The sequence below is a fragment of the Scedosporium apiospermum genome, assembly GCF_000732125.1.
Source record: "Scedosporium apiospermum strain IHEM 14462 chromosome Unknown SEQ_SAPIO_0066, whole genome shotgun sequence".
Lineage (NCBI taxonomy): Eukaryota > Fungi > Ascomycota > Sordariomycetes > Microascales > Microascaceae > Scedosporium > Scedosporium apiospermum.
In genome coordinates, this window is record NW_015971767.1 from 799,588 (window position 1) to 823,927 (window position 24,340).

The window sequence follows — 24,340 nt, forward strand, 5'->3', positions numbered from 1 at the left end:
TTGAGTGCAATAACAAGTCTGTCAGGTCACAGGTCTGCGCGCTGAGGCCCTAGATTACGGCAATATTGTTGCTTAGTTGCATGACACAGTCGTACCGGCCTCGATTGGCTACGCGTTTAGTGCTAGTAGTGATTCCCTGTTGACTCGATACTTTGAAGATTGAGATTCAAAGCTCAAAACTCGCCGGGGAAGGCCAGGTTGCTTAGTGTGGTTGTCCAATGACGTCAGTAAAGTCGTTTGTTATGGTGCCGAGGGTGTATACTGGAGAAGGGCTGAGCCACCTAGAATCTAAAGACACGCGTAGCGAACGTATGTCTTATAGACCCAGCCCACCTTGACCTATCGAGACTCTTCAAACGAGTGTCCTTGATCCTTTGATAGAACTCTCATTTGTTTCGCTATTCCTGCCTCCCCATTGTTGGAGCTGTAGATATGTTCTATTGTGGCCAAGACGCTCACCGGCCCAGACCACCACTCGCAGCCACTCGCAGCCACTCGCAGCCATGATAGTAGGCTCTGCGGCAATAGCGGGTCGATCCTCGGGCCCCGGCTGATATTGGCTGAAACCGGCCTTTGGTGACAAGATATATGTGAGTATTCGGATCAAGTACCCGTGAAGCTATGATATAATCTATTGGATTTCTGTAGAAAAACACTTCCCCTAGTATCAGTCGTTTTCCGAGAGCGTCGTGCCTCAAGCTCTAATAATGTAGTGGGCCTTGGTCTGTGTGCTTGCTCATAGCATTATCCCAATATTGAAGGCTGGATTTGGCTCCATCGAGAGAAAGTTTTGCAGAGCGGAACCATCACGCCTCGTCAACCTATCCCTTGACTTCGGTGTGTAGCAACTCTCTGGAGGTGCCACTCTTCGCACGTAAGTCCCGAATTTCAGCACCCGTGACGCTTAGCTTCTATCTTTGTCCGCCAATTGTTTTGCCCTGGCACTCCTTCCGCACATTTCTCCCTTCAAATCTCGGTGTCATGTCGATTATGGGAGATAAAAGAGGGCGATGTTCGACTGAGTCCATATGCTAACCAAAAACCTGCTGTGATGCATCAGCCCGCTTCACTGTTGTCGATTGGGACTACAGCCAGGAGTACCCGAACAACGGTGGGGAGAACCGTATTGAGGCCGGAATCGAAACGAAAAAAGATGGCCCGTGTTCCCGAATACCGTTCTGAGACGACTAGCGACGATCACTCACCGATGAAGCCCATCTTTCACTATGATGCAGCTGCTTCGGGCAGTCTCACTGCCTATGTGTATGGCGAATCTAATCTTTCCTCAACGTTCTAGGAGAGTGGCAAACGCCCTAGAGAAGCAGAACTGTGGGCTAACTGAACCTCGTACCGGGGGTGATGCGTAGTATCACTAGGGTAGAATTCGGCATCGTGTTTGACTTTGACGACGTCCCCAACGTCGCGGTATGTCCCACTCATTCATTACCCTGGGCCTTGTTCTTTCCGCAGTCAGCAGGCACTTACGCCGATATGTGATAACCAGGTTGTCCTCGCTTTGGACAACAGAGTTACGTTCAGTGGCGATGCAGGAATTGGTACGGATGTAGAGGGATACGTCTGCTACGGCATTGACGGTTCTCCCAACCTTTATGCACAGGTCAACACGCCGTGAGGGATCCGACTTAATCTCATCACCCTTTACAGCTCTTAAGACAATTCCGCGCGTTCTGTTGAGACACACAAACAGTAACTAATGGTTATTTTGGGCAGGGGTATGTTTGGCATGAATTTGAACTCACGATGGGATATCTTCAGACAGCCGGTATGTCTCCCTGTGTTCACCACGACAAGGTGTTGCCGTCGATCCCCGAAGAATACCCACAAGATATGGCTAACACGTAAGGAACTACCAAATCCCCAGTTCACTATTGTGGAGCGTTCAGGTTTGTAGAACGTAGCATTATCTGCGCCCCCCATATAGCAGCCAGAGGTACACGGCAAGCTGCTGACCCTTTAGGCTACTCCATAAGATACCTTGAGGGCCTAGAGTATTCTATTCTACCGCAACTGTCGTTCCGCCGCCTGAGGTGTCAGTGCCATGGCCAGGTGATCTGCATGTCTAAACTAAGTTAGCACTACAAATGGAATAAATTTAGAAAGCACCTTGTCCAAAGCTTGGGAGAGCGGAACCGCCGTCGCCAGTCCTGAATAGAGCAATGAATCTACAAGTCTCGTTCTTGTACACTGGTTTCTCGTTCTCGGAATGGGGCACGTTATTTCACAACTGACCTCTTCCTGCTTCTACGCAGTATGGACGCTTCAATGACTTCTGCAAACCAGTCAACTGTCAGAGCACCGAACTGCGGTAAATGGACAAAAACACATGGTGTTTATGCCGGAGTTAGGGTGAAGCTGTCCGTACAGACCAGGACCTGGAGCTGCAAAGTATTGCGGATCTCATTGAATCATACCCTTAATATGTTCTGCGTCCAAGTTGAAGCCTGTTCGGATGGGGGACAAGTCCCGCCATCCATAATGGATCTCCTCCTTAATCATGAAACCATTGACAGGGAGATGGAAACTAGAGTAACCGCAATGGCTTGCCTCCGACGCATCAGGAATACGTGAATTGTATAATGAGCTCAGAGGAAGTGGGTTAGTTGTGGACCACCCGTCACGAGAAGGGAACCACAGGCAGGTTGTCCTGTCAAAGTCGGAATCCGAGCTGCTGATATTATTTAGGGCTCCTCTGCTCATCTATTCCGACTCAGAAGAACTCTCTGATTCATAGTCCTCGCATTCACTCGGATCGCTGGAAATGTCAGAGTCATCGCCGAGTTCCCACCCATAAGCGCTAAACTTGCTCCGCATCGTCTGACGAAAATGATGGGCGCAGGCTTTTCCGTACGGCTCCTTCGTGTTAACGTCAATGATGACCTCGATATCTACGGGGTGAATGGAAGCAGCCATGAGTACTTGCGCTATGAAATCAACGCGTTCCAGGTACCAGCTCTCGTCGTCCGTGCCAAATCTCCGACCAGCGGCCAGCTTGCGCTCGAGATAAATGGCGTATCTTGCGAGGTGGTATTCGAAGTCGCAGCGGTTGTTTACGACGAACTGAGGACGAATAAGGGTTTGTGTCAGACGCAGAGAGATGCTGGCATGTCAATAGAGGGAAGGGAAACGCTTACCGGCCTTTGAGGATGGTCCCTGGCGACGACAGGCCAACTCTTATAGAGCTTTCCAATATCGGTGGCCCAGCGAAGCTTAAGGAGCGCCAAATCTTCCAGGGACAGGTCCTCCATCTCCTGTTCTAGCTTGTCAATGAATTCTGACTCCTCATCTATGATCTCTTCGGCATCTTCCCTGGCAGTGTATCTCTGCCCACTACAGTCTTCTGACCACGTACTGGAGACGCTCTCTCCTCGAGCTATATAGCAGCAGACGTGGGTGATGCCCAATTCTTGGACTACGGCCTTGCGGATGAAGGATTGAATCGTCTTCTTACATGCCTCTGGGCCGCGATACTCTTTGATCAGGCATATCCACTCCAATGTCCATATGACGCACGGACTCCAGATAGAATAGCGCTGTTCTTCTCGTCGCGGCTGGAAAGCCGTTGTTATGAGACAACCGTCAGGTGCACATGGGCATATGCAGTCATCGGGGTCGAAGACAGCAGCACCGTATTCCAAGAACAATCTGATGCAGTCTATAATCTTCCTTGCCGACTTTGATCTCCTGCACAAGGCTCGAATGAGCTTAGCTAGTGCGGGATGATGGTCATTGTCTCGATGGTTAACATCCGCCCCGTTCTCGAGACAGACGCGAATCAAGTCGGGATCGCCCCTCTCTACGAGGAGATGCAGCGGATATTCACCTCGGCTGTTAGCTCTATTAAGGTCAGAAAAACCGAGCTCGATCAGTGTTCTGGCCGATCTCGCATCATGGACGTAGTGCATTAGAGTGTTTTCTCTCGTGTTCCGGTTCATGTCCTCGAACGTGAAGTTTACCCCTTCGCAATGCCGGACCAAGTAGTCAAACCCATCGCCCCATAAGTTGTCATTGGGATAGTACTTGGTTATTCTCGCCAACCTAGTGATAGCTTGGGAGACGAGCCAGCCAACGACATCCTTGGGATATCGGGACTGAGCAGCTTCGAGGATTCGAATTCCCAGGTTAATGCTACCGCCAAAGAAGCAGGCGTCAACGCACGTCCCGAATTTACTAGTGCTGTTAACGCTGATGTCGGCGCCTCGTGTGATAAGAAACATGGCCGTGTCAACACAACCTCTGGCAGCGGCGTATATCAGTGCCGTGGCTCCTGATTTATCGGCAAGATCTAGTCCATGTCCCGCGTCGACAAGGGCTTTTACGACGTCGATGTGGTCAACGGCAAGATGCAAAGGGGTTTGTCCATGAAAAGCTCGTGGGCCGTCAACGGATCCTTGCCCGAGGCGGCAGAGTATGTTCCGAGTTCTACCAACGTCGCCAGCGAGGGCCGCGTAGTGCAGCGGATGCAGCTCAAGGCACTCTAGGTGATGTGATAATCATTAACGTCCAAATATTCTTGCGAAACGAAAGGGTGATCAAGCATACCAGGTCTACCCTGAGACAGAGTACCCAAACAGCCTACAAGGAAAGGATCTGACTGGGGATTGCCTCGGTGCTGTAAGCCAGACATATTTATCAGATAATCCCACGATTGTTTGTTTGTGTTCATCGTATCGGGATCAAATCCGCAATCCAGCATTTTCTGAAGAAACTCCAGTCTGAAACAACTTCTCGACCACATAATCCAAGCATCCATAAGGCTTATGGAAAAGGGTTAGTCAATATATTGTATCTGGCCTAGGCTAGGTTCAAATTAACAGGTATTGGCACTTACTCGTTACCGCGGTCGACGACGGGGCTTCCAAGTTCTACCAATGTTCTCACAAGAGACATTATTTCCCGAGGAGATTCTGATGTTGAGCCAACGAGTATCGCAAGCTAGAAAATAGATTAGATTCCATGTTCTGGCCAAAGGAGGTAGTATGTCCTACTGCAACGCAGTCTTTCCCTTTAGTGTTAATCTGGTGCAGGATAGTCGGATCCCTTCGTGTATGAGCAAGAAGCCGGGCTTTAGCCTCTTCGTGCGACATCGATCCAAAACACGTTCTTAGGACTATTCTAAAGGGCGCTGAGTTGTCATCAGCAACCCGTTGAAGACGCAGAGGTGGGCGAATAACATAGCCCCCTGCAAACGAGATAATGTCGAGTGTTCCGGTGACCATCCACGGGATGCCCAGATTGAATAAAGATACTCGTGCAGTCAAGAGAGTCCTCTTCGATGAGCATATCGGATTGTCGCACGCGCCGAGGAGAGCGGACAGTGGTGAATATTCAAGGTTCCAGAACGAGCCATATCGCCGTTGAGTGCGATGACAGGAGCACTGACATAGCCGAAGGCCGCAAGAGGGAAGCTTGATCCGGGGTGCTATCTGGCTTTTCTGTGACTGCACGACACCACCACACGACCTCGGATCATCTCCGACTTGAAGAATTCCAGGGTTCTCAGACGGTTTACCAGTTGTTTCTAGAGCGAGATCCACGACTCCGGAGGAGTCTTGTTGAGAAGTGGGCGGTTCCAGCATCCGAGTTGTGTCCAAAAGACTGCATGACCGAGTCTGGGCTAATGTGACGAGCGACGAATAAAGCATGAGTTTCGACATAACATGACGAACCTTTTTCTGTGCACTCTCGATAGCCTCTTTAAGCTCGCCGGAAAAGCTAGATCTCACACGATCCCAGCCGCTCTGCTGGTTCTCTTCGAGTCGCTCAGATATTTCTTTGACAAGGACATCGATTTCCTGTAGAGCCTCCTCACACGAGGGGAATATTGTGTTGACCATGTCGCGGTACGGACTTAGTAGGGACGCAACATCGCGGAGATCGTCGAGGTCCTTGACGAGCGGAGTTCCCTTCCACCTCTGGTCTTGTTGAACCTTCGGTTTGCCCGCAGCGTGGTGATGTGACATGTCACTTGGTGGGTGAACGCGACTATTCCCACGCCGGCTGAAACGACCCCAACGACTTCCGCCATATCTTTTTTGTCAATAGTCGATATCGAGCGCGTGGGTACTAAGAGTTTAGTTGACAGAATGCGGTACAACGACGAAGAGATGTCAGGTGGAAGGAGAGGTTCATAGAAGTGGTAGAGACACCGAAGTGGGGTTTGCAGATGTGGTTGTGTATCACCGTTGAGGGCGCCTGAAATGTGTATGCGCCGGGCTTGGGCTGCCGTCCTCCCTATTTTTACACTTTGTTATATAACGACAGACGATCGAGCTTGGCCAGTGTGTCACTAGCTGATTCTTATGCCCGTCTCTATTTATATATGGCTAGACCTTCCCGCGCTTGCTCATCCCTATCCCGTCAAATTTTCTCCTCGCTCTATAAACGCTTGCTTCGCCTCACCCAACACTTTTATGCCTGTAACATGTCACCATTGACCCCCCGTCCCCGCAACCCCGGCCTGGCACAGTCACGGAGGATCGCCCTACCCAAAGCCCCCCCATTATTTCAGACTGTCGCAGTCGAATAAATGATCGTAGGGAGACGACTGTTTCTCATTCATGGTTCGCGCCGGCTCGCATGTTCAGTAGAATATCAGATCAATAACATCATTGGAGGGCGACTATAATGACATTGTCCTGGGCTATCTTTGGCTAGTGGTAGTCCCTCGAGGAATACCCGAGGACTACGCACATTAAGAGTAGGGTTCGATGAGCTCCACCATACTTTCCAGGCCAAGGTCCCGGGCTTCGTTGAGAGCTTCCTCCCTTGCCCCCTGAGCCAGCGCACCGCGCTTTTGAAAGTAATCTACCATAGCCCGTGTGCTCTATCTTCACGGCAGAAACAATAGGAAGTGGAGACCCAACTCGAACATCCGCGCCATAGGAAACCAACATGCAAACTATTTCCAAGCTGCTAGCCTTAGCAGCCTCTGTCAACGCCCACCCATCATTAACAGGCGCATCATGTTGGAGTAGCCATTTCACTGCAGCGGTCTGGAAAGCACCTGCGACTGTGGCGAGGGGGCTTCTCGCCGAGGCTGTTGACTCAAAGTTGACATCGAATCCAAGGTTGAAAAGATACTCAAGCATCCGAATGTGTCCATGGAACGCAGCATTTCGCACAATGTAGTTGCAGGTCAGCTCGGGAGCTATATAGAGGCCCCAGCATCCTTTTCCCTTGCCTGTGGTTCGAGGAGGTGGTTCACGGCCCGATTTCTCAAATGGCATGTCTCGGTAAAGCTCAACAAGATCAGGATTTTCCCGAGAGATACATCTTGCCTAGCGACCTCACTGTGATTACCCAGAAATTGTCTGGGTCGTACGCGCCTAGCGGGAGTACTTCCCAAATGGCCCTCAAACTTCGGGGAGGGCGCTTCTCGAACAACCCCTCAGGTATTGCGTTATCGGTTGCTCATATTTATCCTCAGGGAAGGCATCGTAAACAGTTTCGAAGACGTCGATACTGCCGTAGAGCATAACCAGCTGAGCCGTGTGTTCAAAATATCGCCAAGCTGAACCCCAAGGAATATGATCCATCATAGACCTATTAGATTGGGGATCATGAATGCAGTGAGCCACAAGACTATTAGCGGCTGCCGCGTTGTTGAAGCGGCATGCTGCGGCAAACGCACCCCTGGTAAGGCTGAACTTCGTCGGTGGCATGCCCGGTATGGAAGGCCGTAGCATCCAGTCAAGGTCCCTTACCTGGAGCATCCCCCAGTCGCATAAACCTTCGACCACTGTTTCGTAAGAGTGCACATCCGATAGGCCAGCTTCCTTACAATATCGCCTGGCCGATTCGGTCACGAAGACGCTAAATTGGGTCGGAGGCCGCCTTGGGTCCAGCACTCTCTTCGCCTGATACCTTTGCCATAGTTTGAAGAAGCTTTCGTGATATGGAACGTCCAGGGAATAGGACGGTAACGACTTGGTAAGTGCGCCCGAACTCGCGAAGTTGTGGATATGGTCTGTTTCCAGGATGGCTTCGAGTACATGGTGGGAAAATAATTTCTAAGGCCTCTTTTAGATCCACTCAAATACGGTTTCCTTGGGCTGGTGAAATTCTTACGCAAACTAATCTCAATCTCAGTGCCCGCCTGAAATCTCTTATTCACCGACGCCGTCACGACTTCGAGACCAATCTCTGAAGGGAGGTCCATAAAACGAAACATAGCTTAGTCTGTATAGATGCGGTCCAACACTGACGACAGTCGTTACCACAGTTCCCGTACCTTGTCATTGGTCAAGTTGGAGCGCGATGAGATGAAGTGGGGATTGGAGGGGAAGCTCTTCGGGATAGGGTGGGGAAGCGATGTTCTAATTTTAGAACATGCCCAATGCTCGTCGTCCCCTAAGTTTCTAGCCTTGTCTTGTTATTACCCAGGATAAATATAGATATTTTATATCTAACTCCTCGATCATGTAGCACGAGAGGCGGATAGATATCGGTTCTCCACATCTCGACAAGCGAGGCTCTACTGTACGTTATAGATAGACACGGGGACTCGGGACCTAAAAACCGTGGCCTCGCTCATCTTGTTCAACGCAAAGCCAGAGCTACTAAGGTCACTAAAAAGCAATTGCAGTTCTTGATGACCAGGCCCGGAAATGTGAATATGGTGGATTTTGGAGTTGGGACGGACATCTTTCACACACATTCGAGGGCAAGCTTAGTACGTAAATGCTTCCTTCGTCCTCGACCTCGGATATCATCCGTAACCAGAGACTGGTGACGTAGGAGGTCAAGTTGCAGGAATAATTAAGAATAATTAACGAGTATCACTGGAAGCTGATCCATCTGTCGAACGAAGCGCCTTGATGAGTCGAAATTCAGGCCACTCATCACACACCTCCGCAGGCTTGAAAGCGAGCTCAAAGAGGCCGAAACCTTGGCGGGGGGGTGCTTGGAACTCCCAACTTCCAATTTGCCAACTTCGAAAGATATCTCCAAACGTGAAAAGGAACTCCAGGCTTACTAGGGTCCCATTTCGCGGCTGGAAAGTGAAAGTGACAGGAGGGGCTGGGAGCTACATAGATGTCATGAAGAATAAATGAAAGACATGCCGAGACACCCGGAGACTCTGAAACGGAGATGTTGCGGTTAAGCTTCCTACTGGTTCACGGAAAGAAAATGCGAATGGTTAGCGAACTTACGAATATTATTCAACAAGCATTCGGCGATTTGGGGCCAGACAATTACGAGCTTGTTTCGGCCGCCTTACTGGAGATGTTCCAGACACTGATGTATGTCCAGAATCCAAGATCATGTCGAACAATAGTTGCGTTAAACGGACCTCTAACCGTGTCAAAAATAACTTGTTCTCTCGAATTCTGCCTGGGGTAACGAATTCAAACAAGTCCGGTGCATTCGTGATGAGCGGTGGCACTGAAATAGCGAAACGCCAGGTAATATTGGCTTCCTATGGCCCTCGCCAACAAGGAAATTGTACTATGTAATGACGACTGTCCTTCCCTCTGACTAAGTAATAGTTCCGTCGGCATTCCGACGAAACTATCAATCGTACATCCTATCGAGGTCCCAACATGGCTTTCTTGCTTACACGCTTTGTCATTATACGCGCAGTTGAGGATGTTTCGGACCAGTCCGCGAAAGCTCTTCAACGCTCACATCGTTAACAGGTAAGTCATGACTGGAAACTCGTAAGTTATATCCTCGGTACTCACGATCAAGACAATTCCCAAACGTCATGCCACACTGGCAGCGCCGTTGCTTAGGATTGACGTATCGAGGTGAATAGAGTATAATGCAAACCATCCTGGGCGGGGGGTACTCAAAGTTGGTTTCCATACCTCATTTTCACATGCACTCATACTCGAGAATATGCTAGTTTGTACAGTCTAGAGCTTGGTGACGCGGCGCCATCGGGATGTCTCCCAAGCCAAGCTGGAAGACACCGCCTCACAAACAAAAATTCAGTGGCGTCCCGTAACCAACAGATACACCCACGAGGCTTACTTTCGGAATCGGATATCCGAGAAAGGGAAATAAGACAACTTCGAAAACATACCACCCAATTTCATATGGTAGGTTTCGACGCGCGTTTTAGGCAAATGTCGCCCATTATATATATCCAGGTCGTGCATCGTGGAAGGGGGGATTTCTACACCAAAGATCTCTTCATCATCAACTCCAACAATTCAACCTTGATCTGAATCTCATCACCTCACCTCTAACAGCTACTCTTGTTTGAATCAAACATCGACATCAACCACAATGCATCCTTTTGTAGCCCTAGCTTCCATTGCACTCCTTGGATCCGGCATCTTCGCCCAGGATGAGGCAACGAACACCACCCTCTCCGAAGAAGCCATCGAAAGTGCTCCGATCATCTCAGTGTCCAACGTCACCACGGGCATAGTCGTGGTTGATGAATCGGGCGGCAATTCCAGTGCTGCTCTCCTTGCCAGGGACCTTAATGTGAATCCAAGTCATCACGACTTAGACATATGATGGATCACTAACTTGAAAAAAAAAGGCCCTTCTCCGCCGCATTGAATGCCCGGGCGGCGCTTTCGCTACTCCGGTCATCGCCTCCCCGAATGTGCAAGCGCTCGCACAGCGGGTCTGCGATATTTTTTTCCCACCCAACACCGTGTCCTTCGTGTAAGCTGGCATATTCCTCCTCCTTCCTATTCCTTTACCCCATCTAACGATACGGCAAATAGCCCCCTGCCTCTTCCGGGTGGCCCCATCAAGGTGCAAGCTCAGCTGCCAGGAAATCTGAAGGTCGACTTTCAATACGAAACCAGGTCCTGCCAGAACGCCACGAACGTGTTTACGCCCGTTAGAAACACCGACTGCAGCGACAGATTTAACGCGATCATTGCGTTTGCAGCGAGCTCCGCTAACTTGAACTGTCCTGGGGGCGGGTTTGTCCATGCTGGCACAGACTGTGATGAGGCCACTCGCCCGATTTGTTTCACCTTCACTGTGAGCTAGACTCCCTCCGCACAGGGATGCGCATTTTGGACCGAGAAGAGGAGATATTACCTCCACCGAGGAGTATATGCCATAAGCCATCACGCTCTTTTAGCATAGGTATTTTATAGCTTATCTAGGTCCATCCTACTTTCTGCGCTACTCAGTCAAGCATCCGTGACACCTACCGCCCAGGTTATCCCTAATCGCCTACAATTAACGCTACCTAATTCAAATACTATCATTAAGGGATAAGTCCGAACTCTCTTTAGGCCTCCCCGAAAATGCATACGGCTGGTGCGAACCGGCACACTTCATGTCCGCACTTCCCCATCACTTTTGTGAAGCGCTTCTTTGAAATTTAGTATTAGGCTTTTCTTCCGCTACCTGTGTATCGAAGTAATCTTCAGCAGAGACCTTAAATAGGCCAAGCACAGTGTAAGGAGGACCACGGTCAAGAAAACATCCCCAAGATGGAACATCCTGAAGGAAAACCATTAAAATTCGCCTTGATATCCGTGGCACGAAGAGGCATTTCCCAGCTTCTGGTCCAATATAGCCGGCGTGTGTACTTATTGGGTTCTGACTGAGGGAGATGTAAGGTTTTCTTCACCTATAGAATAGAGAGTTATATACATATAAGATGAGATATTACCAAAAGAACTGTGATGAAGTTCAAGAGTACGATATGATTTTCTAGGCTCATGCAGCAGCTTGGCTGATGTCGGTTGTTCTGTCCTCAGGCATCAACTCAGCTGCCACGATGCCCAATCCAGGGCGAGTGTATGGCGCAACAGGCAAGCAATACATCTCAGCTGCAGTCAGCTTTGCTCAAACAAACATCATGGCCAATTTGCCTCACTCCCGCGATGGATCCCGTTAGTGGCTTATCTTTGGCTTGCAACATTATTCAGCTTGTCGAAACTGCCATCAAGTGCGGCACAGCGGTAATCGAAGTCTACAACTCGGTCGACGGCCTCCCAAACGCCCACAAGACAGTCGAACGTGAGGCGGATGGCATCGCAGACGTGGTCGGTCACCTGAGAGATCACCAAGCTCAGCTTCAATCTCCTGGTTTCGACTCCGAGATCCGCAACTTAACCTCGCGCATTGTTGGACAATGCGACGAGCTACGACGCATCTTAGACGAGTGTCGGCCGAGGAAGCGAGGGAATGTCTTCTCGGCTGGCCGGGCGACGTTAAAATCTCTGGGTAAGACTAACGATATCCAGCGGCTGCAGCGCGAGTTAGACTTCTCTCGCAAAAGGCTTAATTTGTTGATTACAATCCGGACTCAGTACGTGGCGCCTAGCAGAGCCCCTCACTGGGAAGAATTTGTATTTGCTTCTTCGTCGACGGGTTAGACGAGTTCGATGATAGCGGCGTCAACGAGAGTCATGGGCAGCTGGTCGACAAGCTGCTGCAGTGGACGGAAAACTCGAATGGCAACGTCAAACTATGTGTTTCTAGCAGGGTCCAGGAACCATTTGTAGGAAGGTTTGATAGCAACCAAAGGATCGCCCTCCACCGATTGACGGAGCGAGACATTGAGCGATTTATCAGGGACAGGCTTGAAGAGCATAGAGCTTTCAGGAAGCGGAAGGAGCAAGGGGATAGCGAAGGCGAGGGGCTCGTGCAGGACATCCTACGGGCTGCCGAGGGTGTTTTCCTTTGGGTTGCTCTAGTTCTGAAGTCTCTAGAGCGCGGTCTAAATGCGTTGATTCCCATCCCGCATCTTCGGGCACAGGTGGCCAGAACGCCTTCGGACTTACAAGCTCTCTTGACTCAAATCCTCGACAGTATCGATGACGGATACCGAGGAAGTGTCGACATACTCCTAGCGACCATCTTACGGTCGTACGGGATTCTTCTCTCCCCGGAAGGCCGAGATCCGGGCCACGCGGCCTTCGACACCTTCTGGTCTGACAACGTGGATAGCGCCGGTCCGAGAAATGAAGAGTTTTATTTGATGCCATTTGGTTGTTTCTCCATACTGGCTGCAGGGGATGCGAGAAAACAGATCAGTGCACAGCTGGGTATAGCGGACTTGGAATTTCACAAATGGTTTCCGGATATTAATATGTCCGACGATGAGGTGCCGAAAACTATTGAAATCGCTGTCCTGTCCCGATGTAACGGGCTAATTGAAGTTACGGACGAATCGGCCGTCAAGTTCATACACAGATCCATTCCAGAAGTTCTTGAAGAATATCTGAAGCGCCAGGCGGCTCCACCCCGTCAATTAGACGATCATCAGATCACTCTGGCCATGGCATGGGCGTACCGAATGGACGTACAGTGGGAGGCGGCAATGAACTCCACGCCAGCGCAATCGTCGCCATTGATCAGCCGTATTCTTTCCGTCGTCAATGGTGTGAGCGGAATCGACAATGGTGCCAATGGAGTCCACAATGGCTTCAATGAGCTTGAGCACGACGAACTCCACTTCATCTCATTCTCCGATGCAAGCTCGTTTCTTCGCGGGTTTCTTCACAGACTAAGGCAGATGAGGTTTGAGGACAGAAGTGAAGAGATCTTTCGCATCCTGCTTTCCATCGACCAAACCCAGTATGAAACGTGTGGCTTTGGCCGTATTGGAATCCAAGGAGACCCCACTCGAGAGCAACCGTTGTGTCTGCTAGACCTCAGCGTCTTTGTCGGTTATGAGGAATTTATCGACTGGGCCTTCCGAGGTAGGAGAGTCTCCGACCTCGAAACCCGTCTTTTTCTCATCATGTCCAGGGCCATTAAACGCGAAACGGAACCAAATGCGTGCCTTGATGTCATGAAAAAAATCTTCCGCCACGGCTTCCCTGGAAGTGCAGTATTCCCTGAGGGTGTTCACTTTGCCGGTAAGCCGTTGTGGCATGCAGTTCTCATGAAGACCCTCCGATCTGCGGAACCCAGAGCTTCGTCGAAGGTCCTGGAGCTTTGGATGAGAAACGGAGCGGACCCGCGAGTTAGATTCCAACTGCGAAAGGGCCTACACATGATCTTAATGCAAGGAATTATGAATTCAATGACAGTTGCTCCCGCGGTGGCATACTTACGAGGACTCAAAGAGGGATCCATCGCGGATGAAGACCTGCCACAAGGCATGTCACTTGGGACCTTTTTCACATTATGGAAGTTTCCAAACAGCCGCGCACTGCTGGATTTGATCGATAGTGTAATCGAAACAGATGGTTCGAAGAAGATTGACATGATGCCCGAAGGGCCGACAGACGAGAAGAAAGCCGAAAGCGAGTTTGGACCAGCGCAAAATTCGGGAGATATCTCGCAGCAACCGCTGGAACGTACAGAAATATCGGGAGCAACGACTCAACTTTTCCACGAACGAGGACAGTCGCGGCCCTGCTGCTGGCGAACCCAGTGGTCATGGATGTGCCTTCGTATGTATTCAGACCCACCAAGAGCCCCTACATGCTGCGTGTTCCTAACCAAGTAAGACAGATCTACTCGTCGCTTGCGCTGCTGGTTGTTTATGGTTGGAATTTTCAGAGGAGTTTAATAACGGCTGAGTTCTCGGAACCATCAAAGTTTGTGCCATCCCATGATGGGTACATTCTGCGCCATTATAGGATATAAGGCATGTAAGTTACATAAAATATAAGAAATAGATGGTATCCTAATTCTCCTAGGGGCGAAGGGAACGATAAAGAAATGGTATTATTGCAATTTAAAGATGAGTTAAAAACAGACGCTCAAAATAATACACTAAACTCTCTCTGATAATAACCAAACTATTGGAACTGTGGATCTTATTTTCTTTACGTAGAAGTGAAGAAAAGAAGCGAGGACTTAAATATTCTATCCCGGAACCTTGGAAATACGAGTTGACCTCCATCTGGCGCTTTCCACTGTTAGCTCCTAGCTCAGGAGGCAGTACAGTTGGCGTGGTCTTGCTACGGGTATGTGCTCCACCGTCAGGGTAGTTGAGTTATCGTTTCAGATGTCGCTAATTGCACGCTTCAGTTTACATTTTTCGTTTTATTTTTTTTCTTGGTATCAGTGCTAATATGAGTGAACTACGTGCTATCCCAGCACAACAGATTATTAGGCTAGCCTCAACCATCGCACGCCATCTAAGTATACCAGGTAGGCTCAGGAATCTCACCGAGGAGCTGGTACCTGCCCAACTCCCTATTCTTGTACGCAACAGGATCATGCAGAGAATGCGTCCTGATATCCCTCCAGAATCGGTCGAGGTTGACCCTGAAAGACGTGGCCCTAGCGCCGGTGACCTCGAAGACGCCGTTAGTGACGCGCAGGCCGGTGTCCGTAGTCACGACCTTGAGGCTAGCGATGGTCTCGGCAAGCTCTCCGCGGTCGGCAGCGGTAACCTTGGTCCTGTCAGGAGTGCCCTTCTTATAGAAGACGTCGATCTCTTGGCCGGCGACGTTGGCGAGCGCTTCGGCGGCGCGGAGGTGGGCATGCCAGTTGCCGTAGTTGCTGAGGATGTAGAACTCATCCGTGGCCTTTTCCTTGTTCTAGACAGGGTGTTAGATATACGAGGAAGCATGGGGAGGGAAGAAGGGAAAGACATACATCACCGCCATAGGGCCACGGGCGAGTGGTGCTGTTGGTATACTTGGCAGCAGTGGTTACTGCACCCTGGGCAATGCCAAGGTAGAGGTTGGAGAAGATGAGCTGGATACTGACTGGATATTAGCGGCGTCCGGAAGTAGAACGGTGGGGGGCGGATGAGCTAACGCGGGGAGCAAGAGGGTGGCCCAGGGGATGCCAAGAATAGAGAGGTCGGGCTCCTTCTTCTCAACATTCCATCCGAGAGCATCAGTCCAGGGCGCCTTGACGTTCTCGATCTTGACGCTTCCGGACTCGCTAAGCCTCACGCCGATGTTGTTCCAGTTGCGCTGGAACTGGAGCTGGTCGGACTTGACGACGGCAAAGATGTGGTTCTCGGTGCCCTCCAAGACACCCTCCAATACCGTCAGATCGGAGATGACACCGCCGGTGCTGAAGTTCTTGAAGCCGTTGAAGACGATGTTGTCCCCTTCCTCGGTGATCTTGAGATCGCCGTCGCGAGGGTTGACAGCACCTCCGAGGAAGTAGTTGTTGGTAATGATGAGCTCCTGGAGACGGTCGGCTTGCTCGGCGCTACCGACAATGTTTCCAGTGAGAGACCAGAGGAGATGGTAGCCGAGAAGCATACCAATGGATCTACATCCTTGGTTAGTCAGGACGATACAAGGGAATCTCGAAGTACTGAATAGAAGTTCGCCTACCCATCCGACTTGGCAACCTCGCGAACGACCTTGTATCCCAAGCTCAATGGCTGCTCACCGCCGCCATACTTCTTAGGACCAAGGATCTTGGTGAGACCGGAATGCTTCAGCAACGCAACCTCCGCCCTGGGGGACTTCTTCTCCCTCTCACGCTGGGCAGCATCGACATCGAGGACGGCGCCGACATCCTTGGCGCGCTGGAGCCAGCCAGCCTCATCCTCGGGGAGAGCAGACCACTTCTCGCGGTACTCGTCATAGACAGCGGGGTCGGTTTCGGCGTGTACGACGTCGTTAGAAGCCATGTTGGGCAGTGTCTGATGACGGGAGGAGAGGGGGAGCGGAAGGGGAGGTATGTCCGGTAAGGAATGGATATAGATTGAAGAGATTTATGAATGACCGAATGGCCTGGGATGAGAAGCGAGATTTCTTCTCTCGAGATAGCGAGTGACGACGACCGCATTATATCTCCAAGTCTTGATGCGGGCCACGACACTTTGTCGCGTTGCTGCAGCTCAGCTTCAAGCCACTAGGGTGCACAAGATACATGACGCAGCATGAAAGGAAAATGTCGTTATGCCGGGTCAATGGAGAGCGAAGGCCAAATCAAGCCATACTCCCCATCTAGAGCTATCCCTCCAAACCCCTAGTGCAACCGTAGGGCGAGCAACTCGTCGCTCCTTTTCCCTGTACGCTCGGCCGCTCGTCGATCATTGCTAGCGAACCGACGCAAGCGCCAACCCAACCGTTCTGCTTGCATTCTCATGGCACGAGTTTCTTCCTACACCGGAGCTTCAGCTGAGGGGTTTGGAGAGGACTCTGCAGGGGGGGGGGAGGACTAAGAATGTCGAGAAGAAGAAGCTCATGCGCGGGTGAGAGTTACATGGCGTGGCATGGATGGTTAGCCCAACGTTGTTCCCATTTTCTAATCTTACGAGAAATATGACAAAATACTAGCTCAAGATGCGTCTTTCCGAGTATGGACAGCATCCCGGGTATGGCCCGCAGTTCCAATAGACTGCAAAGAAAGACGCCACGAACCCGCGAGTCTTACCTCTTACGCTGGACCCGTTTCCTTCATGGGCGATCCTGTGCTCTTTGTCGATGAGCTTTCTGCATCTTGGTCTTGGTTGAGGCGGATGACGTGCGACGCGCTAGCGATTGCGTCGGAGCTAAATGGGCGAAATCCCACATCTGGCATTGGACAATTGGCAAAAGACGCGACACAGCGACGCAACACCGGGTCAGAGAGTCTTGAGCGATTTTAACCCGGAATGTTTCCAACATTTCCAATGTCGATTGCGTACATGTCTAAACAGACGAGTTTGATCCTTTTTATATTTTGTGCCCCCTCCATTGAGTAATTTGAGTGGTTGGCGTAGGTGTGTGATAGTTTATAAGTCCAGGAACAGGGGTTCTTGAGCCGCCCGATTTGGCCTGTCGTGGGGTGCGGGGCTCTTTTTCCGTTTCTTATCATCCCAGGTTTCCTTGCAACCGTACTTGTTCGCTTGCCCGATATCTCCGGCCAACGGCGGAGGGTGACCGGGGCATGTAAACCCGACTCGCCGGGGGGTCACCCCCTTAACATCTTGCCCTTCATTGGCTCCGACCACTTCCGTAAGGCTCCTCAGGGATCTTCTTCTTAAGACCTTGTCCAATCTGGACCAGAATGACGAGCGGTTGTCTCACCTTCTCGGCAGCAATGCCCCCACGCTCTCTCCGCACAAGAGAAGCTGACCCTGTCAAGGAGGGATCTGGTCTGGATTCTCCCTCAAGGGATAAAAACAGATGGAGTGTGACTGGCAAAATATCCGGTTGGACCATCCATCTCCTTGGCCACATCTTAACAGGGAATACTCTTACAAAAATCTCCTCGCCTGGCGTGGCATGCCGAGTGGCAGATGCTAGATGGGGACCCTCTCCACGCTCGGTGGGAATGATTCGGGATTGGCGTCGGAGTTCCATGACGCCTTCGACCCCTAGCGATTGCGCGACCCTATACGCCCATCATCCGACGGAGAAAAAACACCAACGTCTCCATCTCTCCCCTCTCGAGGGGACCCCTCGGTGGAACTGGCCCATGCTATCACGCATTAACCAAGCCCTTGATTATCTTGCGATTCACGAGCACATCACATTTAATAATCACTATTCCTGGCCGGCCCATTGCCGAGATCCACGAGCTTGGGACGTGCCTTGTTCCTTGTTTCCGCCAATAACCCTCGCCTGCCTACGCATAAAGTTGTCACGCGGCTTCTCACACCCCCTCCCCTCCTTCATCCTTTTTCGTTTAATACTAAGACACCAGCAAACCTTTTTCTATTCTGTCACTTCGCATGGGAAACCGGCTTACATTCCTCTGCCCAAACTCACGGCGCGCAAAGACCACTTCTGTACAAGAAGTACCCGACATGGCTCCAATCAACCAGCCCAAGCTGCCCACCGTGCAGACGCAGCTTCTATTGCATCAACCCCGGTCGCCCTATGAGACCTTCGCTGAGGGGGATATCCCTAACCTGAAGGATGGAGAGTTGCTTGTACAAGTTGAGGCCATTGGACTCAACCCCATTGACTGGAAGTCAGCGTAAGTATTCATTCAAGTCATGGAATGACGAGAATAAACTTGGTTGGGATGAAGCATGACTGACTTGTTATACTCTCATCTGCAGGGATTTCGGTTTCGCTTTACCAAAGCTTCCATGCTTGAATGGAAGGGAGTTTGTAGGGACGGTTGTCGCGCAGAACACACCACAGGGATCTCGGATATCCGTAGGCGATCAGGTAAGGATCTTCACCCCCATGTCCTAGCCCGACCCCCAGCCTACACCAGCCTAACCTCCTCTTCTACTAGGTACTAGCTGTCGCTACCGACTATCGAGATTTCCGAAAGTCGGCCTTCCAAGAATATGCTGTCGTCTGCAGCTTCAACGCCATAAAAATCCCCAAGGGCATCGATCCTTACCAAGCCGCGTCTCTCGGTGTCGCCTTCGTCACGGCCGCCCTTTCTCTCGGAGTTTGTCTAGGAACTACTCTCCCCCAGCAAGGAAAACTCTCCGATCTAGATCTTCTATCCATCCTTCAGAGGCAAGAGCGGGAAATGGTCCCCAAGGACTGCTTCGAGGAAATCTTCAACCCCATCCCACTGGGAAGCCGACCGAGTAAGGGGGAGTGGATCCTGCTGTACGGAGCTTCAAGCGTGACAGCGCAGCTGTGTATTCAGCTGGCAAAGGCGACGGGACTCAAGATCATCGGAGTAGTTGATGTAAAAAAGCATGGTGAGAGGTTACGTGCCCTAGGCGTTGGTAAGTGATCAATAGCAAGCCCACCGAGCCCCATAGGCCGCCCACTAACATTCCATCCAGATGTCCTTGTGGACCGAGCCGATCTAGACCTCGCCGCCACAGAAGTCCGACAACACACGCACGGTTCCCTCCGTTTCGCCATGGACTTCATCGGCAAGGAAACGTCCACTTGGTGCCAAAATGTCCTCGCGGCGTGCGCGTCCTCCCGATACCCCACAGACATCGACGACCCCGACGCGATACCAGACCCATTCACGCAAAAGGGCAGCACTCTCAGCCACCTCGTCTGCCTCACGGGCGCACCCAAGGTCAAGGCGCCCAACGTCCGGATTCACCAGGTGCCTGTTAAGATGTTCCACGAGAACGAGGAGTTGGGCTGCGTGTTGAGCTATTGGCTGTACCATTCGCTGAAGAATGGAGTCATTACGCTCCCAGAAACGCAGATTGTCGATGGCGGGCTGGAGGTTATCAATTCGTGCCTCGAGCTCATGAGGCGGGGTGAGATTTCTGGAAGCAGGTTGGTGGTCAAGCTCAAGTAGACTTGGATATCAGGCCAAACGGTGTTTGGAAGGATGATAGAGGAGTTAACCATGATACATGTGTCGCCGTGGCGAGCGGGTGAAAAGGGACAGATGGATGGGTATAGAAACTTCTACGACAGGATATACGGTGACTGGGACAGGATGTTGGGTTATTTCTTTGTTTATCGATACAACTCACAAGTGGAAATCTGCATTTACATGAAACTTGGCGCATTATATACACAAAGACTTGGGCATGGACATCTCACTCTGCAAGTGACCTCCACATGTTCAGTTTAACATCAAACAACAGCAGTATCACGACCTCCTCTCCTGGGCTTGGGCCCGGACCACCTCGGCATCTATAACGGTAGTACGCATGAAAAATGCATGGACGCACCCAACTCCCCGACCGATTTGAATGTGCTTAATGATAAATGCCAATGCTCCCAGTTTCGATTCCAAATATGCTCGAAGAAGGTGTTAATGAAGATATTGCGTAATACCGATAGACGAATGCATTATTAGGGGTATAGTTGCTCCATTATGTTGTGTCCATGTAGATCTGGTGATTATATTCGTATGATGAGATCCCGTGGGTGTTGCGGATAGGGATAAGTGATCGTCGATTCTATAAGAGTTTCGCGCCAAGGAATATAGATAGCCAGGAGATGATAAGCAGAAGTGCTGATTGTTGTCTGAGTATAGCCCATCCTTCGCCAGCCCCCGTGCAATAGAAAGTGAAGCTCCCGTGATGGTCCTCGCTAATCGGAACGCAGGTCTCGATCATGTCCGGCGTGATATCAACAATCTCGTCGTAATGACCCTCGCAGAACCGGTTATTGAGCCATTTGGCCAACCTAGCCTGCTTCCCATCGGCACAAGTGGCAGGCTTATATATCCTGGCCTGCCACCCCGAGAGCGACACGACGCATTCATCCGGCTGAGGGTGCTCCCAGGTCGGTGCTCCCCTGGGTGGATTTCCGTCGATAGGGCAAAGGTTCATCGAGACGGAACCCTTCTTCGCTTTTGGTCCATCATCGCCCTCCGGACGCGGGGTCGTTCTCCCATCGCAGAAGAAGCCGAAACTGGCAAGCGACGCGTGCGTCTCGTCGACGGTGTAGTTCCTAGGCATTACCGTCTGGCACGTCCCGATGTCTTTGTCCTTCACCTCAACAAGTCCGCCGCTAAACGTGACCTCTCCATAGTTGCAGTCTCGACCTTCGTACCGGGCCAGGAGCGCCTGGGTGCCGTTTGCGCACTTGGGCACCTCGAGGATCTCGAACGACGTGCTCGTCGATACTTTCATGCACGTATCCGGGGCGATGGGCCAGGTTCTGCCTCCTCCGGCAAGATTGGACGTGTCCTTGTCGCAGAATGGCAGTGTATATGTGACGATGGTCCCGTTCACGGCATCAGCGCGCTTGTCGAGCGCGTTTGCACCAGAACCGCCTTCGAGAAGAGTCAGGTCGAGCCCCTGAAAATTTTCTGCCAAGGCCCTCGTCGAGACAGCTAGGACGAGTAATATGATTCCGGATAGCGCCATGTTCATTCTTGTCCAACGGCGTATCGCGCATCCGTCACGGAGAAAGCCAGAGGACCAGGAGAGCAGGGGAAAAAAATGAGGCTGGTTCGTAGAAATTAGGGGTGAGGTCAAAGGAAGCATGTGGATCGAAGATTGTGCGCCAGCAGACTGGGAAATTAACCGTGTGTAAAAATGGATATGCACTGTCCCCAGATCTTGTTGGCGGCCCGACTTAGTTGTTGGTCAGCTGTCGTGGGCTGCTACCGAACCTAACCAGCTGGTAGTCTATCAGCCGGGCCGCCAAGAGAAGCGGATGGAAGGTTAGAAAAGCGCGGGCCGATTTGAACTTGTGAAAAACTCGGCTTTCTCTTTTCTGCGTAGAAGTGCGCACCTCCTCTGCCAAGCAGGGCTGTGACGAACTAGCGCCGAGAAAAAAAAAAAAAAAAAAAAAAAAAATTGTTCGGTTACAATGAAGATTATCAATGCGCCGTCAGACGCCATGAACAGAGGCTGTGCGTAGTTAGTGTCAATGCGTTATTGAGCCAAGACAGAGCAATTGCGATCTAGCAATTGCGAGGCGTGACTCTGGCAGCCAGTTCGGTGACGATGGAGCTGAGGTGGGTCACGGCCTGGACCCGAGCCCAGCAACAATAACTCTATGTACCATGATTCTTAGCGACGTTCCCTCGCGAGGTGAGAGGCAAGGCTACACTCACTGACAGGTTTTAAAATCCCTTCACGTCCCCCCACTCTTATCCATCCCCGCTAATACCGACACGACATCACTCTGCCAATCGTCTTACACCAGATTACACCGGATCAACTTGACCCGCCTGTTCTATCGACCGTGGTGATTTTCCTCCCCTTTTTCCATTCGCATCCCTCGCCATGCTCCTCTCTGCCCCTTTCTTGGCAGTGCTTTTATGCTTTTATTCCAGAGCACTCAGTGTCTCGTGCCTATACCCAGATACCGCAAACCACTAGTGCAGAAGGTTACCAATGAAGGAATCCTCGCAGAAAATTATGCTCACGTAGCAATATTAAACCGAGCCAACCTAGGGAAAGTGAAGAGGACCGGGGATTGGCTCACATTGTCCGATCGGCTCCAAAGAGCGGCGAAATGCACGACCAAATCATTCCACGCCATGGTGGTGGGCGAGTGGGCTCAAGGCATAGGTTGCGATGCTGATGATGGCGGCGGCCGGACGGCCTGGGCTTCCCACCTCGATTGCCCGCCGAGAACAGGGTAGTACCGCCTGTGACCGACTTTTTCCAGCAGCCCTACATCGCCTTGCATCCCGACCTGCGGGGAGCGACGGGTCGTAAGGAGCTCGCAAACAGGATGGCCGCCTTACAATTCAATGGAAGTTACTTTGACGAGAAACCGACAAATACCGCCGGCCCACGGACAAAGGCCTCCGCCACCAAGTCAGCAATGCCAACCGTTTATCCCTCTCGAGTCAGAAGCATCCTTTCAAATATACTAGATCAAGCCACCCGGCCTGGCTTGCAGGAACGAGCCCAGGCAACACCGACTAAACCTGCATCTTCCACTCCCACGCCCTGGACATGGACGAGCTTGCTGCCATCTGGGCATCCGCATATCCTGAGCTGTTCGCGGAGCAGGTTACGACTACTAGTGCTGCGTCCACCACTGCTTCATACTCATTCAAACACAGGGTTGTTGGTACAACGACTCTGACGGCCCTATATGAAGGCGATCCCGTGGTAACGGCCACTCGGCACCCGTTCACCGCTATTGCGCAAGGCGAAGAAGTGGATTCCGACTCTACGGACGGCCCCGATTCTAGAGGAGGTTCGGATTCGGGGGCCGGCTCCGACAGTGTAATAATGGTGGGCAACTCCGTCAAGATGTTGATGACGGTCCTTGAAAGCTTGTCGGTGGCAATTGCATTGCTGTAACAATTGCTTTAGGATCTCGCAGTGTTTGCACCGCTGATACGCTTTCGCTCGGTATATGTGTATGAGTGTGAACCTTCTCCCAAGTTTTGCGCGTTGCTGTTCATGTTTCTCCTTGACAAAGACAACCAACTAGCTGAACTCAAACACATTCCAGGGTCAATTAAGTATTTTGCGCCAACCTCAGTTTAATCCGGTGCGAGGGAGTCCAGCAATGACTGCTATCGAAAGCAGCGGTGCTCTCCCTTACACCGTATCCCGAATATTGCTGAAACAGTGTCCGATATCTAGCAAATTGGCCAACAACATCAAACCCGTCATGCGATCTAAAGCACGCCGGGGACGAGTTAACTCGTGCTATTAAACTGCGTTGAAGTATACTGCTGGATAACATTTCAAGCACTTGTACCTGTGTACGCTCTGCTAAGACAACCAACTAGTTCCCAAGACCTCTAGGAGGGAATTTATAGGAAATGGAACGCCGCCACAGACTGTCACGCACTTGCTGGGAAGTTCGTGAACCTGCTAATTATTTGCCGCCCTTCAACGACTGATTTAGTCGTTGGCGGTTCCGTAACACCCGCCGCGGACGAAATTTCAGACCGTATCCGTAATTCTGTGGATTGTCTTACAGCGAGACTTACATGACCGTCTTCAGGTCCTCTTTCGTGAGGGACTTGTATTGTGTATTCTGTCATTTTATCCAGTTGGCCGGCTGACCTGACGTTTGCTACTTCTTGCAAGCGGCCTCTTTTGGGAGCTGTGTTAGACTAATAGCTGCAAGCCTTCCTTTTTCACATCGAAGAGTAGAATCAATTCCAGAAGATGAAGGGAAAACCAGATTCAGTACGAAGTAGTAAATCTACCGTA

The 24,340-nt window shown here is 51.1% G+C and overlaps 3 protein-coding genes and 3 pseudogenes across 3 annotated transcripts; 3 read left to right on the top strand and 3 right to left on the bottom strand.

The window, feature by feature from the left end:
• Positions 1 to 2,718: 2,718 nt before the first annotated feature.
• SAPIO_CDS1657 lies at positions 2,719 to 5,981 on the bottom strand (annotated as a pseudogene; the record flags this gene model as incomplete).
• A 4,273-nt stretch (positions 5,982 to 10,254) lies between these two features.
• SAPIO_CDS1658 (uncharacterized protein) lies at positions 10,255 to 14,470 on the top strand (the record flags this gene model as incomplete). The annotated part of the gene is made up of 7 exons (XM_016784879.1): positions 10,255 to 10,458; positions 10,517 to 10,644; positions 10,707 to 10,971; positions 11,874 to 12,171; positions 12,324 to 14,255; positions 14,306 to 14,351; positions 14,413 to 14,470. The coding sequence occupies 7 exons, from the start codon at positions 10,255 to 10,257 to the stop codon at positions 14,468 to 14,470; spliced, it is 2,931 nt and encodes a 976-aa protein (XP_016645636.1).
• Positions 14,471 to 15,044: 574 nt separating this feature from the next.
• SAPIO_CDS1659 (Thermophilic desulfurizing enzyme family protein) lies at positions 15,045 to 16,507 on the bottom strand (the record flags this gene model as incomplete). The annotated part of the gene is made up of 4 exons (XM_016784880.1): positions 15,045 to 15,449; positions 15,508 to 15,616; positions 15,673 to 16,140; positions 16,206 to 16,507. The coding sequence occupies 4 exons, from the start codon at positions 16,505 to 16,507 to the stop codon at positions 15,045 to 15,047; spliced, it is 1,284 nt and encodes a 427-aa protein (XP_016645637.1).
• Positions 16,508 to 18,613: 2,106 nt separating this feature from the next.
• SAPIO_CDS1660 (Uncharacterized protein) lies at positions 18,614 to 20,043 on the top strand (the record flags this gene model as incomplete). The annotated part of the gene is made up of 4 exons (XM_016784881.1): positions 18,614 to 18,786; positions 18,872 to 18,983; positions 19,054 to 19,504; positions 19,565 to 20,043. The coding sequence occupies 4 exons, from the start codon at positions 18,614 to 18,616 to the stop codon at positions 20,041 to 20,043; spliced, it is 1,215 nt and encodes a 404-aa protein (XP_016645638.1).
• Positions 20,044 to 20,656: 613 nt separating this feature from the next.
• Positions 20,657 to 21,577, bottom strand: SAPIO_CDS1661 (annotated as a pseudogene; the record flags this gene model as incomplete).
• A 1,542-nt stretch (positions 21,578 to 23,119) lies between these two features.
• On the top strand, positions 23,120 to 23,473 carry SAPIO_CDS1662 (annotated as a pseudogene; the record flags this gene model as incomplete).
• Positions 23,474 to 24,340: the final 867 nt, after the last annotated feature.